This window comes from Perissodus microlepis, chromosome 19, assembly GCF_051167445.1.
Source record: "Perissodus microlepis isolate ML-2025 ecotype Zambia chromosome 19, ASM5116744v1, whole genome shotgun sequence".
Taxonomy (NCBI): Eukaryota; Metazoa; Chordata; class Actinopteri; order Cichliformes; family Cichlidae; genus Perissodus; species Perissodus microlepis.
Window position 1 is genome coordinate 26,987,009 of NC_140479.1, and position 17,330 is coordinate 27,004,338.

A 17,330-nucleotide genomic window follows, 5' to 3' on the forward strand; every position below is an offset into this window, starting at 1 on the left:
TGTTTGTTTACCGGACCAATCAGAAAACAACCGAGAAGCTTTGTATCTAGGCAACAAATGTAAACGCTGGAAGGACAGGGTTTTTAAGGAAAATATACATCGGTATGCTGGTAAGTAGATAGCAGATTATATTTATGAGAGTTTTCTGAAACTGGATTCTATTTTTTATCTAATAAATGTTATTGCAGACAAAGACATGAACATATCGGTATTTTTTGAATTATTAGTCGAGCGCACATTTATGGTCTCTGTTGTTAAAAAGTTAACAAAACCTATTTTGTGCCGTTAAAAAAAACTTTAATAAAAATAAATAAATAAACATGCTTGTCTCTTTCTGAAGCATTTGACCATCTCACCATGCGCCAAATTAAGCCTAAATATCTGTTGATAAACTGAACTGTAACACAGATATTTTTAAAGCAGTACGTCAATTACCTTTGTACTTGAGGTTTTTTTTTTCCCTGCATTTATGGCTTGTTTCACAAGCATGGATTAAACCTAGTCCTAGACTAAAAGAAACATTTAATAAAGGTGATGGCAGAAACATTTCTTTAGAGCTGCTGAAATTTTGGGAGAGGCTGGCCGTCATCCCATTCTTCACTCGTTTAAGATTCGAGGTGCTTTTTCAATTCATGATGTGCTAAATATTTTCATTTGGTGAAAGGTCCAAGCTGCAGGCAGACTAGTTCGGCAGCTCGTGGATGCAGTACTGCTGTAATAGATGCAGTATGTGGTTTAGCATTATCTTTTGGAAATATGCAAGGCCTTCCTTCCAAAAGTACCACATGGAGAAGCATACATTGCTATAAAGCCTGTATGTACCTTTCAGGGTTGAGCATGGAGCCTTTTCAAATGTGCAAGCTGCCAATTGCATAGGCATAAATGTACCCCCATACCGTCAGAGCTGAAGGCTTTTAAAAATTGGAATTGATAACAAGCGTAATGGTCCCTCTATTTTTTTTCCCCAGATATCCCCCAAATTCTCTGCATCTTTTGATGATAATATGTACTGTATATGATATGATATTCAAAGGTTTCAAATGCAGACACAGTTTCTTTCCAAATTGGTGAACCTCTGCCCACCGCTACTTCTGAGAAAGCCTGCCTCTCTAAAATCTTTTTATACCCAGTGGTGTTACTGAGCTTTTGCAGATAAATCTAATGAACTAAAAAATGGTTTTCAAGAATTTCTTTTTTACTTACTTTTCCGACTTTTTGTTGCCTCATCCCAACTTTTTCAGAAATGCGAAAATATTTTTTTTACGAAACAGTAAAACTGCTATTTGATAACATTATCTCAGTTCAAACATGTCATATGCTTTCTATGATCTGTTGTGACTAAAATGTGGGTTTATGAGATTTTCAGATAATTACTACATCCTGTTTTTAAATAAGCTTTTATACATCAACTTTTTTGGAATTGGGGCAATGATATTGTACAAGTCTTACCCTTACCCTTTTCTTCTTGCTTTTTGCACAGAAATTATACAATAAAAGGACCCCATATAGTGGATTCAGGTATCTTTGAATCTGTGGAACAACAGCTTATGATCTGTAACAACAGATGAAGTCATGAACACACATAGAAGAAGAGACACTCCTCAGGGGCATCACAACTTTGCAGGGGAAAGACGTGGCGTGCCTAATAGGAAAGCAGATGCAGTAAATCATCCATTTCCAAACAAGCCTGTGAGCCATAGAAGACCTAGTAGGCCACAGGTTTCACTCGATTTGGATGATTTTGAAAACACCACAGTTTCTACTCAACCAGAAGCCCCTTTGTTACCCCAGGAGCATCATTCACATGGCATCACAGAGACCACTGTAGCCTCACTGTCAGACAGACTGCCCAGTGAAGAGCTGCAGATGACCAAAGCAATCCATGCAAAACAGCTCATGCTGCAGGAGAAGCTCTTGAAAGTTGAATTAAAAATAAGACAAAAGCTCCAGAGGGCCAGCGCTGACTATGCTGGAGGTAATGAGAAAACGAGTAGGGAAGAGGGACACAACAGAGGACGAGCTCAGGTGCGAGAAGCTCAAACTAATACCAGAATGTCTGAGCTCCAGTTTAGAGAGCTAGCACGAGGCACAGATAAAGTGATGGAGGATAGAAGGTATGATGATTTTAAGCAAGTTAGGCTCAAACAAGATCAGAGGACTGAGGACAGAATGAGGACTACGAAGGAAGAACAGCAGGATGATTCAGAAACTATTCAGCCTAACAGGAAAGGAAATAAAGGCACTTATAAGGTCATATCCAGCAAACAAGAAGTGAGTGGAGAACTGAACAAATCAAGATGGCACAATGTGAAAGAACATACCAGAGGAAAACGAGGAGATGGGACAGATTGTGGTACTGGTGGAGAAATAGAAAAAATAAAGTACAGTGATGTGCCTCAGGTGAATCTGCAGAAAACTCCTTATACAGGAAACCACAGAGGGGCAGGAGGAAATCAGCTCTGGGATTCAACTCTTCCATCTAGACCTTCACAATGGAGTAGACCACAACAGGGAGAGCTCGTGCTCATGGAGAGCACAGAAGTCAGCCTCCAGCTTTTTCCTTGCAAAGTCTGCAACAGAAAGTTTGCGAGTGAAAGATTAGAGAAGCACGTCCGAATATGTGAGAAGGCGAATTTTTCATGCCGGCAAGTCTTCAACTCGTACACTAACAGGACCAAAGGATCCCAGATAGAGCAGTTCCTGAAAACACACCAGAAACAACAGTCCAGAGGTAAGACACTAACATGATCACTCACCGAACACTTTGTCAGCTACACTGCTCAGCTGCTCATTAATGCAAATACATGATCAGCCAGTCATGATGGCAGCAGCTCATGGGCAGGAAAACCTGCAGATGTTCAAACTGAGCATCAGATTTGGGAATGTGGGTGGTCTGAGTATTTTAGAAACTGCTGGTCTGCTGGGATATGCAATCTTTAACGTTTACAGAGAATAGTGATAAAACCTGAGTGGCAGTTGTTGATGCTAAAGCTCAAGGAACAAGCCAGACTGCCTCAAGCTGACAGGAAGGTAACAGTGACTCAAAAATCTGCTTGTTACCACCAAGGTATGCAGAAGAGCCTCTGAAAACGATAAGCCTTGAGGCAGATGGGCTAAAGAAAACCACATCCTGTGCCACTCGTATCTGCTAAGAACAGGAAACTGAGGCTACAAATTGCACAGTCACCGAAATTTGACAATAATTTATCTAAAAAAAAGAAAACATGCAAATTCAGTCAATTTATATTGTTACATTTACTTGGTAGGGTCAGGATTTTGCATCAACAAAAGGAAAAAAAAATCTTGGCACACTTTGGGCCTCTTTGTACCAACTGAGTATCATTAAAATGCCACAGCCTGTCTGAATATTGTTGCTAACTGTGTCCATCCCTTTATCACCACAGTGTATCCGCATTTTCTGATGGCTATTTGCAGCAGGATAATACACCATGTTCTGTGTGATGCTATCATGTTAACATGGACCAAATATGTTCCTAGCACCTTGTTAAATCCATGCAATGAAGACTTAAGGCAGTTCTGTTGGCAAAAAAGGGGGTTCAACATGGTAGTGGTCAGATATAACTAAGGTATAACTAATGAAGTTTAAGTCGTTTTCTTTTTTCAGCTGCTCCCTTTAGGGGTCACCACAGCAGATTATCTGTCTCCATTTCACCCTATCTCTAGCATCTATAGCATCCTCTATCACACCAACCCTCTGCATGTCCTCCTTCACTCTATACATGAACATCCTCTGTGGTGTTCTTCTTTTCCCTTCTATTCAACATCCTTTTTCAGTATATCCAATTTTCTTTCTGCACATGTCCAAACCATCTCAGTCTTTCTTCTCTAACTTTGTCTCCAAACTACTAAACCTAAGTTCTCCCCCTCGATATACTCATGACTTGTTATGAGTACTGGATTTTATTTTGAACTGTATTTGTTTTTGTCCAGGTTTTAAATAAAAAGAACAGATCACAAAACTGCCAGGGAAATCTAAGCAGTCTGCCTCAGGCTCGTCTCCAAGCTGGCACGTCGCAGCCAAAACGGGTCAAGAAATCCTCCCCTGACAGCGAGTCTGAGATCTGTGAGCGTCAGCACATCAAAAGACACCTTGTTATGATGATGATGTCACTTATTAGATCGGCCACTTTGGAGAATTTATTAATCTGCTGCCATTTCAATATTTCCCTCATTATTGTCTAATATGATTCATGTTCTAAAAGCAGAAATGTTGACATCAATAAATAGTAACACAATAAAGTGTGGTAACTGCTGACTGTACACTCAGAATGAAAGATAACAGTTTTATTTATGGCTTGTACACAAAGCATAGACAAACAGAGTGACTGGGCGAGATGCAGTTGGGGTCTTTTTTGTTTTTTTTTCTTACAACCGTTGCATCCCAGCAGTATTTAGTAAACTATTTAAAGAAAAAAAAAAAAAGTAAACCGTATTTTTAAAAACTGAACACACAACAACAAAAAAAACAATTTAAGGCACAGCAGTCATATATGCACAAATTCAAGATTCAATAGCTTAAGGCACTCTGTAATGTATGATGTTTTTCCCCCAACATTAAAAAAAAAATACTCTGCAGTTACACAGTTGTTATTTGAAGCATGTGAGCGCGCACACATGCACACACACACACACACAAACACGTATAGCTCATAACATGAGAATAAACGGATCCAACAGAGCTACGAAAAAAAAATGAAATATAAACATTTTTGCTTTCACAAATGACAAAATTGCAAACAAAAAATGAGGAAATTTCAAAAAGTATCAGAGACAAAACAGTTACAAAAAAATGTTTTATAGCTTCATGTTCAACTACAGAATAAATGTTTGAAAGACCACAATTGTTTTTACGCAAACTGTTCAAGTGTTCAGTGTCACAAAGAAAACAGGAAAAATAACTCGTATTTAAAAAAAAGAATCAGTAGTTTTTTTGCTTCACACAAGTGCTCTTAATACAACAATAAAACATGCAATTTAAGCTGTATGTATATGTTTGCATGAATTAATTCAAATAAGTTTGCAATCGCTAAAATGTGCGATAAATACCAAAAGAGGTTTAGAGGCTGAGTTCTGTTTAGCGCTTTCACCTTTTAGGAATATCAGAAGAAATTAAAATGTAAAAAGTGGAACAAAACATGATGTACATGTTATGTTTTTACTTTGGAAGAAGCTGCCAGCATACAGACTGACAACCTTTTGCATATACATACACTTTGGATACATTTGCATAAGCTAGCGTATTTGATAAATACTAACTTCTGAGGCACTAAAGGACTGAAGCGTCACCAAAACGGAACAAAACCACCACCAAACGTGCAGACTTGCTGTCTGCTGCACGTGGCAGTGTAACACTATGACCAGATTGTCTCTCCCAGGCGTTAAGGTCTGATGCTTCTTGTTGAATCCAGCCAACATTTCCTGTCTGGAGGATCGGGCTGGCTTGCACTGAGCGTGTGCGATGCATCTTTACATTATTACACCTATGCAATAAAATGTAATCGTTAAACTTAGCACTGTGCTAACATCTGTCATGTAACCTCTGAGTGGAAATGAGGATGACGTCTCCGCTGCCCGTCCACCTCACATTGCTCAACTCAGTATGTGCTAGGAGGGTTTGACATTTCACCCATGGCCAGGACATCTGCACGTTAAGCCTCACACGCTGGCCCCAGCAGATCGACCTCCATGATTTGTGAGCCCGCCTCTTCTTCTTCCTCCATCCATGGGCGTACGAGCGGAGGGATGGTTTCCATTACTGTCGCATACTGCTCCCTGCAGCGCAGAACGATTGATGGCCGCCCAGAGCCTCTCATTCTCCAGCCGCTGCTCGCTGATCTACAGGCAGCAGAGATGTGTGCTTGGTGTTATTTAAACACAACAATCAAAGTGAGCTCAGAGGTCGCTGGATTTGAAACATAAACCAAAAACAATCACCTGTTTCTCAAGCATTTGGATTCTCATCTCTTGACGGGCGACTGTCTCTCGCAGCTGCAAAAAACCACAACAAAAGGGTTTACTGTCATCGAAGCACTGCGGTGAATGCCGCATTTACTCACGCTTCGGATTCTTGAGTATGTTACCTGTGTCAGCTCACTACTTGAATTGCAGCACCCATAAGACTCTCCTTTTGCCAAGCCATCAGTCTCCTCCAGTCCGTTCACCTTATCACAGCTCATTCGTTTTGTCTGTAAAGCCAACACGCAGAGAATATATGAAGTGAATATAGCCTCTTTATTAAGAGTGCTTAGTGGAAATCGTACATAAAAAGCAGCTGATTGCTTTACCGGTAGGTCCTTCATGCTGCCGACTGCTGCTGCAGCTGCTTTAAGCTCTTTCAGTTCTTCATACGGTAAAGTAACACTCTTAGAGAAGGAAGAGAGCTGGCCTGGAGTGAGAGGCTCCGAGTTGTCTGGTATCGGGATGAACTCTGCATCTTCGAGCTCCTGTTGGAAGAGAACATCACAAAATTAAGATAAAAAAATAAATAAATAAAAATCAAGATTTCCTTATTTATTTGTGCTTCCACGGTAACAAACCTTTCTCAGCCACAGAGGGCAGGAGCTGTCCCCGGTCTGATTCGTCATCGACATCATTGGAGTTTCCAGGAAGCAATCCTCTGCATTAACCTCCATTGTACCCCCAAGACCCCTGTCGCGACACTCCGTCTCGGCACCAAGTTCGATGTCCAGATCCATGGACGTGGATGGAGATTCCTCATGGGCCAGCCCTGACACACACACACACACACACACACACACACACACACACACACACACACACGTGAATTAACTTTCAAGAAAACAAAATTAATCAGAACACAAATGTCAACAAACGTATTTACCCCTATCGGTCGACAGTCCACTGCTGTTTGAGCGGATGGTTTTTGAGTTGAGTACTTTTTCTACAAATTAGGAAAAACAGGCATTAATTAGCTGTTTTATGAAATAACTTCTGTTGGTGTCTGTGCAGCGATTTTCTAGACAGACCCATTATGATGATGGTGTGCCAACCACGGCAAGAAAGGTCTGGGACGTGGTGGAGGGAACCAAATATTGGCCTCGGCATGGCGGGGCAAACCTCAGAGCCGAATCCTTTATCAGCAGGCATCCCGAGTCTCCCATTTCCTGCGTTTCCCCAGGCAAAGATCTGATTGTCTGCAAGAAAAAAAAATTATGTCATACTGTTCTGAGGAGGAAAAAAAACAAACAAACAAATACTTGATATATACATATCATAATAGTTAGCATATTTTTGTTGCAATACATGAACCACAGTAGTGCACATGCTCTTACCCTCTGTGGCTGCAATGGTGAATCCATCTCCACAAGACACTTTGGTCACTATCTTCCCTCCAAACGGGCCAACAAGGACCTGGACACACTGGTGTTTCTTGAAGTCCTTCGCGCCTAACTGCCCATACTTGTTGCAGCCAAAGGTGATCAGACGACCACGTTCTGCAAAGACAAAAATCATATGAACGAAACCTCTTTGACACAGTTATTTTTTAGAAGAGAAATGATAATAACTATTTTTTGTTGTACCATCAATGGCAGCTGTGTGTGTCTTCCCTGGAGCTATGGTCCGGATCTTGAAGCGAGACAGCTGCTTTACCAAGGTCAGTGAGGTGATGTACGGGATCCCCTGGTAACTCTGGATTGCCAAACATGAGAGAAAAAAAAGAAAGAAAAAGGCATTTATAAGCACAGCTGCACAAAGCGGTGCGCAAGACTGTTATTATTATAGTACTTTAAATACAGCTAAATACCTCTCCGGGGTGGTTTTTGATTCCAGAGAATCCTTGAGTCAGCCCCAGCTTGTTGAATTCATTGTTTCCACATGCCAAGACTTTGCCCATCTCGGTCAAAAAGAAAGTTCCATCACTGCCACACGACACTGATGAGATAGTTGCGCCTTTAGGAATCTCCACCTGAAAACAAACAAACAAACAAACAGCAGATGTAACATTAAATTCATTTGTATTTAACCAGCTCCTGAGAGGCCTCTGCTATGACACTGAAGTAAGTCTTACTTGCATAGGAGAATTAAAATCATCCTCACACTCCAGGCCAAGACGTCCTGCCATGTGAAAAAATTAAATAAAAACAGATTAAGGATGAGATGCAATCTTAAAATGCAGTACATTTAAGTGACACTTTCTCCACCTACTGGCTACAATTATGAAAGTCAAAGAAGGAAATCTGGCAGATGCTTACAAACATCAGCTAAAAACAGCAACCCTATGTACCATACTCTCCTACGCCCCACGAGTAGATGTCGCCATTCTGAGTCAGCACCACCACGTGGTTGTCTCCACAGGAAACCTGGCGCACCGGCCGCTCCTCAAAAAACTCCAGAAGAACTGGCTCCAGAATCTCCATGCCCAGCTCGCCCTCGACTCCAATGCACCCATAATAGTCCGACCCGAACATGTACATCTGGTCTTCATCTGCAAAAGAGACAGAGGAATTTTTGATGGCTTTACAGACCCTGTTTTCTTTTTTCAGCTTCATTTGTAGTGCTGTGCTGAACCTTTGCAGAGCCTACATTGTGGTGGGTAATACCACACGCTACATTTATACTCTATGTGCTGATGTGTCTGCATTTAACTGTTTAACAACACTAACTTTTACTGAAATGCATTTAAAAAAAAGACTTCACAACATACTCCAGGCACTGTCCTTGTGCTAACTGATATACAGACACTGCAGTCTGCATTACTCAAGTGGCAACCCGGGTGGCAGGCTGAAAAACCAGGCCAACATGGAGGTGCAGTTTCTCAAACAGCCAGATATGGACATTACTCTTCCTTTTATTGCACAAAAGGATAAGAGTGCGATGGTAAAGTGGAAACTGCATGCAGGACAGAAACATCTTTGACTCTTTGCAAGCATCTTCACAGACAGCATGCTGAAGGAGTTTCTGTGTCCTCAAAATTAAACATAATTAAATAATGTACTGCATTACTTTTAAATAAAAGTAACAAGTAACGTGTAACACATTATTTATCTTGTGTAATGACCCCAACACTGCCAGCTGCAGGACAGCTTGTTTGCAGACTTCACAAACCAGTGAGTGACATTAAGGTACCTACATCACTGTGACATGTAGTTTTGGTAAACTGCATATCAGGATACAGCTTCAGTTAGGGTGCAGTGTTATATGGCTATGCTACAGCTACTGCAAACATTTACCACAGCACTATAAATCAGGCCTTAGCAGGAATCTTCTTCACTTACCAGTGACACAGGCAGTGAAGTCAGCCCCACATGCCACCTGTCGGATAGCCTTCCCTATCAGCTTCTCCACCTTCTTTGGTTGCCGGTACGAGGCCTGGTCTCCGTGCCCTAGCTGGCCCACCATCTTAGCCCCGCCTTGTACATTCTGAGGGTGGAAAAAGTTCCCTGTAGTGCAGCAAAAACCGGATCAAATATGTCTTCCACAGAACGATGGATTAATACTTACAGCCCAGGTATACAGCTCCTTTTCCACTGACACAACCGCAAAGTGGTTCTCTCCTGCACACACATACTGGGCACTGCTGCCTGCTTTGAACGTGTCTAGTTTCTGAGGAGTGAACTTCCCTCCACCCCAGTAATACACATCCCTCGAGCGTTGAGTAACCACCGCGACAGGACTCTCGCTCACTGTGCTCAGCCTATTGCACAAGCACAACAAATCATTTAAATCATGTCGGAAAGATGTCGAGCCTGCTTCTATGATGGTGAACACACAGCTGAGGAAACATGAACTCACTTTGGTTTCTTCATGGCTGAATTTAGCAGGCAAACTCGCTCTTCAAGCTCCCTGTCAAACAGTGAAGCTGTCAATGAGTGGCAGATTTTTATTATAACGAGGCAATATGAGGATTCGAAGCGTTCTTACTGTCGGCAGGAGGAAATTAATGGCTGGTCGAGAATCTGCTCAGCGGTGGGCCTCTTTGCAGGATCCTGAAAGATCACAAGGCTTAGTGATATCAATCAGCTCTTTACTTAACCACAGTGTTATCTCTGGGGTCAGACGTTCGTTTTTAAACTCGAAACAACACTCTGATTGTTCTTCTCACTTACTTGATCGAGACACTCATGCACAAGCTTCACTATTGCAGATGAATAAATATCCGAATTCAACTCCATAGTCCAGTTGCCCTGGACAATTTTCACACAGAGATTCAGAGGGTTCTGAAAAGAAAGAAAAACATTATGATAAACTCATTCTCGAGTCAAAAGTCCAGAATTTACGCTCGCTACCACAAAGCCTGAAAACCTACCGTAGCATCAAATGTCCTTGTAAGTGTTAGGAGTTCAAAAAGTACACAGCCCATGGCCCAAATGTCAGATTTGAAGTTGTACTTTGCTCCCTGGCACAATTCAGGTGACATGTAATATGGAGTTCCCACACACTGGACATACAAAGGAAGGAAATGGTGCATTAAGATCATTAGCGAAACATGTTATCTCAACTTGATTCATAAACTATACCACCCTGGCATGTATGCAAAGTAAACTCTCAGTAAACACTTGCATTTAGTGCAGAGTCTCATTAGTAAACAGCAGCAAGGTGGCTAATGAATGCTAAACATACAGGGAGTGCAGAATTATTAGGCAAATGAGTATTTTGTCCACATCATCCTCTTCATGCATGTTGTCTTACTCCAAGCTGTATAGGCTCGAAAGCCTACTACCAATTAAGCATATTAGGTGATGTGCATCTCTGTAATGAGAAGGGGTGTGGTCTAATGACATCAACACCCTATATCAGGTGTGCATAATTATTAGGCAACTTCCTTTCCTTTGGCAAAATGGGTCAAAAGAAGGACTTGACAGGCTCAGAAAAGTCAAAAATAGTGAGATATCTTGCAGAGGGATGCAGCAGTCTCAAAATTGCAAAGCTTCTGAAGCGTGATCATCGAACAATCAAGCGTTTCATTCAAAATAGTCAACAGGGTCGCAAGAAGCGTGTGGAAAAACCAAGGCGCAAAATAACTGCCCATGAACTGAGAAAAGTCAAGCGTGCAGCTGCCAAGATGCCACTTGCCACCAGTTTGGCCATATTTCAGAGCTGCAACATCACTGGAGTGCCCAAAAGCACAAGGTGTGCAATACTCAGAGACATGGCCAAGGTAAGAAAGGCTGAAAGACGACCACCACTGAACAAGACACACAAGCTGAAACGTCAAGACTGGGCCAAGAAATATCTCAAGACTGGTTTTTCTAAGGTTTTATGGACTGATGAAATGAGAGTGAGTCTTGATGGGCCAGATGGATGGGCCCGTGGCTGGATTGGTAAAGGGCAGAGAGCTCCAGTCCGACTCAGACGCCAGCAAGGTGGAGGTGGAGTACTGGTTTGGGCTGGTATCATCAAAGATGAGCTTGTGGGGCCTTTTGGGGTTGAGGATGGAGTCAAGCTCAACTCCCAGTCCTACTGCCAGTTTCTGGAAGACACCTTCTTCAAGCAGTGGTACAGGAAGAAGTCTGTATCCTTCAAGAAAAACATGATTTTCATGCAGGACAATGCTCCATCACACGCGTCCAAGTACTCCACAGCGTGGCTGGCAAGAAAGGGTATAAAAGAAGAAAAACTAATGACATGGCCTCCTTGTTCACCTGATCTGAACCCCATTGAGAACCTGTGGTCCATCATCAAATGTGAGATTTACAAGGAGGGAAAACAGTACACCTCTCTGAACAGTGTCTGGGAGGCTGTGGTTGCTGCTGCACGCAATGTTGATGGTGAACAGATCAAAACACTGACAGAATCCATGGATGGCAGGCTTTTGAGTGTCCTTGCAAAGAAAGGTGGCTATATTGGTCGCTGATTTGTTTTTGAATGTCAGAAATGTATATTTGTGAATGTGGAGATGTTATATTGGTTTCACTGGTAAAAATAAATCATTGAAATGGGTATATATTTGTTTTTTGTTAAGTTGCCTAATAATTCTGCACAGTAATAGTCACCTGCACACACAGATATCCCCCTAAAATAGCTAAAACTAAAAACAAACTAAAAACTACTTCCAAAAACATTCAGCTTTGATATTAATGAGTTTTTTGGGTTCATTGAGAACATGGTTGTTGTTCAATAATAAAATTATTCCTCAAAAATACAACTTGCCTAATAATTCTGCACTCCCTGTATACACCTACTCGCTTCCATTTACAGTATGTGTGCTATCTTTGCTAAGATAATCTAAACTCAGCTATGCCTCAGCTACAAAGCAACAGAACAAGTTTATCTTTGGAATCTATGTTTAAGTAATCTATGTAAAACAGGCACAAATCTAAGAACCACACTCCTGCTACACCAAGTGTAAATAGAGTAAACGGATGATTAACAACTGTTGAGATTTCCTTAATCGTAGCCTCCAGTTTAGAGATGTTGGGGAGGGAGCCACAACTTACACTCTCCGCCATGGAAAATTCGGAGCCTAGCTTCTTTGCGAGGCCGTAGTCGCCCAGCTTAATAAGGTCAGTCTTTGTCAGGAAAATGTTGAGAGTTTTGATATCTCTGCCATTTACAAAAAGAGAGAAAAAAATATTGTTTCACCTGCGAAAATCATCTGCCGGATACATTCAGTCAGAGCACGAACATCCTACCTGTGTAAGATCCCAGCCTTGTGAATGTGGGCCACTGCTGAAGTAATCTGGTACAGGTACCATATGACCACCTGAAGAAAACATGTTCAAGATTCACATAGAACAGCAAAGAACATAAAAATTTTGTTTAAAATAAACAGCCTGTCATGGTCCATTCATACCTCCTCGCTGAACAGTGTCCCCTTTTTCTGGACGATTTTATCATACAGATTTCCGCCTGCAATGACGGGACAATTTATCACCCGGTCACAGATGAGCAACACCCAAACTAACCTCAATCAGATCATCAGAGGTTAGCAGTGCACTGGCTTACCATTGCAATACTCCAACTCAATGAGCAGAGTGTTTTTATCCATGAAATGATTGAAGTAGGCTATGATGTTTTTGTGCTCCAGGATGGAGAGGATGCTTATTTCATTCATGACATCTCTGCGCTCCTTATCTGAAAGTGAGTTCAGGTCGACCTCCTTCCATACCACCAGACAGTTATCCTATAGGGAAACAAACCAAATAAATAAGAGCCTCAATTAGAGATGTCTCAAGATGTTATTAGAATAGCAGCTAAGCTTGCAGACAGGTATTACAAAGGGACTAACAGGCAATGCACGAGAAAGTCATTCATCTTGTTTTCACCCAAGAATTTCTCAGAGCCACAGTGAGAAATACCAAGGATGTGCACAGAGGAGAACAGTGAGGCATTCAGTTTCAATAGAAGACACTTGCAAGTCATAATGTATTAGCAAGGCATTTCCTCACATAGCATTAGGTATGAAGAAAACCATGCCAATAAATCACGAGAACAAAATCAGGCTATGCTGATACCCTGCTTACCTCTGTCCTTCTGTACAGAGTCGCTTCACCAAACGCCCCCCTCCCCAGGATCCGGATAGGAATGTAATGCAACTTCTCCTCTTCGCCATTAAAAGGGGCTAAAGCTGATCGCTCACTGACCACAGACCCGCTGCTCAAATCCGAGCTTATCGAGTCCAGATGTCTCTCATAGCCCTCCAGTGACATTTCTGTTTAGAAACTTGTTAGCCAATGACAGTGATGGAAATAACCCGAACAGGCCCGACGACAACTCTTTCTGGAAGACTCCTAGAAAGCCGCACACGCGTCTAACATGCTACAGCTGTCGGCTAATGAAAAAAACCCGTCAAAGTTCGGGTAAAGTCAGATTTCTCAAAGCTACTTATAGAATATAACGACTGTTATAGACAACGTAGCTAAACGCGTGCAACTACAGTAGTTGCACTAGTGTCAAGCACGACACAACAAAAATGAGAGCGTTCAGTCAAATTTTCTATGAATTTTCAAAATAAACGATCTAACTTCTGTCGTGTCGCTGTGCATTTTATATTGAAGGTCACGACGCTTATTTCCGGGAACATTACTGGTGTGTTTTGTCAGTTAGCTTGATTTGGCTAATAAGTTAGCAAAACGAGATTACAGCCCGCCCGACAGAGTCAAATACTAAATTGTTGAGTACATGATACTCTGATAAAATAGTTTCGGGAGGTCTTCTTAAGAAATACAGAAGTTACGAGTGTTTAAAATGAGCTGACCTCGCACACACAAACAACAACAACTCCGACAACTCGCCCATCCTTTCCTCGCGCTCAGACCCGGAAACTGTCAAGCGCAGTCTGTCTCTTGGTTGAAACATCAACACTTCTCGGCCTTCCTGAGTCTTGCATATGTATTACTATTTTTATTTATTCATTTTGACCCCTGTGCCTACAGTTGTAGCTACTTTACACTAACATACGTACCATAAAATATGCATCAGGACAAGCAAGACATGTATACTAGTATTGTTTTTGTTTTTTATGAAAAATTAAAAAGATTAACTTTTGTTGTCATAGCAGATACTGTACGGCGAAATTTCAGAGTGCTACATCTGAAGACATGTTAAGACACGTTAATACACAATGAAACAGACAATATAGAAGCAACAACGTAATAAAACAGGGCAGATGGGGAGGCCATAAACAGCAATACATTGACAAGATACTAAAGTCACATATATATCAAGTTAATGCACTGGGCAATTAAACTGAGTATTGCCAGTGTTAGAAACCTGCATTAATGTCCTTCCAACCAAGGAAAGAAGTGGTTTCCTGACGTATTTGCTCTGCTTTTGATGCTTCTGCACCCTTTGCACTCTTTTCTTGTCAGGCTCTGTATAGGCAGCCTACCACACAGTTATGACATATGTCAACACACTCTCAACTGTAGTGCAGTAAAAGGTCACCAGGAGCCTCTAATATTGATTAAAGGTGGTACCATAAAAGGTGATTGACTGATTTTAATTATTGCATGTGTTGCTGGACTATCAGATTAATAAATTACTCTGACTAATAATTTTATAGCTTCGTCAACTATCACTGTATTTTAAGGCAGCACATGCATTACAGCAATCTGTTAAATCATCCTCTGGTTCTGGGAGTCTATGAGGCTTTTCTTTTTGTTTGAGTCAGCTTCAAGTGGGCATTAGTGGAACTGCATTTTTTAGCTCTTCCACGTTGGCTGTTTTTAAGGCCTGCAGGGGGAGCCAAAATAACATCCATGTGAATTGCAGGTCTCAGTATTTCTCAGCAGAACATTGCAGTGTTATGATATGATCAGTGTCTTCTTTCACTGTAGCTGTCCATTCTGTTGTTTTAATGTTATGTGGCTAATCAGTGTATACGTGAGCAGCATACAAGTCACTGCACAGTCCCAGATGCACTGTGCAATACATCAGAGAAAAAAGTGATTCTTCCTTGCCCCATAAGGGGTCACTTAGAGACTGTAATAGCAAAGTATGGGAGTCAGCATGAGTCAGTATGGCAAGAGAAAAGTACATTAAATTAGCCTGTCATTGGTAGGATATGGAAATATGTGACTTTAAGTAATAGCCTTCTTTTAACAGCTCTGACAAGGCTAAGTAGATAATTTTAAGTTGGTTTTAATTTTAAGTCTGTTTAACTAGGTTTTTTGGGGGCGAATACTTACATAAACCAGAAAAGACCACGACACCCTGTAGGATTAATCGGGTTTACAAATATTTAAGCTAAAAGCACAAGGGTGTGAAGAATTTTGGACCAATATCATTATTTACATTAATGATTTGAAAATTAATTTATTTTGTTTGTGTCATTATATAAGCCCTCTTTTGTACAAGGAAAAGGAACTTCATTAATACCATAGCACCTTTAGTTATAATGTCAAGCCTCGCCTCTGTCAGTGCGCCCCAGGGTGGCTGTGGCTACAACGTAGCTTGCCATCACCAGTGTGTGAATGTGTGTGTGAATGAGTGGATGACTGGTTGTGTAAAGCGCTTTGGGGTCCTTAGGGACTAGTAAAAGCGCTATACAAATACAGGCCATTTACCATAATGCACTTCAACATAAAACCTGGGTTCACAATATGCTGTGCATATACAAATAGCATAAACCATAATACAAATACTACTACTACTACTACTACTAATAATAATAATAATAAAACAAAACAAATACTTATCAGTTTTAAAGTCTCTCAGCTCACCATTTTTAAATTCGTACATCCCGGGTATCTATAATATAAGTTCAGAGCATTCATCACTCATCCGTATGCCTATATGAGGCCACCGGGTGGCTTGTGAAGACGTAAAACAACTCCTTTGGGGAGGGGGGTTAAAGAGGAAGATACTCATGTTATATTGGGTATAATATACCTAGCTCTGTCAGTAATGTGTAAAACACTGTGTGCCAAATAAGTGGCTGAAGGGCGTCAGTTTCACATTCCTTCTTTGCAGGAGGCAAGGGAAGATTCATATGACATTTAAACGAAAGCATATTTTCAATAAAACACCCAGGTGGAAATAATATAAAGGAATTGGAATATCTTGAAAGCGTGACAGGACTTCAATAATGTTTAAATAATTTAGTGACTGAGTCACTCCTGTCTGTGTGTGAAGTTGTACTTTTATGACCCACAGATCAGATGGGCCACAATACTTTCTGATATACAAACCTGTAAGTGCATAGCAACCAAGACACGTTTGGTGTAGTTTTCAATATTTTGACCACAAATTCAAAGTGACTTGAGGCAGCTGCTGTTGTGATTTGGCACTATATAAATAAAACTGAACTGAATTGATTTTCTGTTATCAGGGATTCCAGTTTACGTTTAATGGACTGGCACAGACACAGAGCGTTAGTGATTAACATGAATGCCAGAGAAGAAATGAGAACTGAGAAATTGGAACATTTTTATGTTCATTTTTTGCAGATTGATCATCAGGAGTGCTGAATGCTAATAACCCCTGTTGTTACTGCACTTGTTATTGTTTGACACCAGAAGTTTCATTTCCCTCTTTTTGGGTCAAATTTTAACTATATAAGTTGCTGAACATGCACTTTAAATCCTAATTTAGAGAATTAAGATTATTTCAACATCTGTCAGAACCACTGCATAAAAAAGAAAGGAGTACATTTCGTACATGCACAGTATTAAGCTTTTTCACAGCTAGTAATAAAAAAATCTTTTCACTTGCGTAACATAAAAAAAACATCCATATTGAAATTAGTCTTAATAAATGATGTAAGAGCACAGTATAATTTGTAATATTTGTTTGGTTATTCAATGGCTCAAAAATGTCTTTCCAAGTTTGTGCTGAACATATTCTAATATTTATGATGACTGCACAAATTGGCAGTAGGCATCCACATTCACTGGTTACTTTCTATC

At 40.9% G+C, this 17,330-nt stretch overlaps 1 protein-coding gene and 1 pseudogene across 2 annotated transcripts; one reads left to right on the plus strand and one right to left on the minus strand.

Annotated features, from left to right (window-relative positions):
* The first annotated feature begins 1 nt into the window (after position 1).
* On the plus strand, positions 2-4,443 carry LOC146366197 (uncharacterized; annotated as a pseudogene). The gene is made up of 3 exons (XR_014798563.1): positions 2-110; positions 1,481-2,731; positions 3,952-4,443. The product of XR_014798563.1 is annotated as an uncharacterized LOC146366197 (transcript).
* nek9 (NIMA related kinase 9) lies at positions 4,274-14,248 on the minus strand. The gene is made up of 23 exons (XM_084914215.1): positions 13,446-14,248; positions 12,928-13,105; positions 12,776-12,831; positions 12,615-12,685; positions 12,420-12,525; positions 10,289-10,420; positions 10,089-10,199; positions 9,904-9,968; positions 9,775-9,825; positions 9,484-9,676; positions 9,258-9,402; positions 8,267-8,467; positions 8,051-8,097; positions 7,787-7,948; positions 7,563-7,671; positions 7,314-7,475; positions 7,008-7,175; positions 6,863-6,922; positions 6,558-6,748; positions 6,306-6,464; positions 6,102-6,206; positions 5,956-6,009; positions 4,274-5,856 (listed from the first exon to the last, which is right to left on the minus strand). Exons 1-23 carry the CDS (start codon positions 13,629-13,631, stop codon positions 5,677-5,679), a joined length of 2,892 nt encoding a protein of 963 aa, XP_084770341.1. The 5' UTR covers positions 13,632-14,248; the 3' UTR covers positions 4,274-5,676.
* Positions 14,249-17,330: the final 3,082 nt, after the last annotated feature.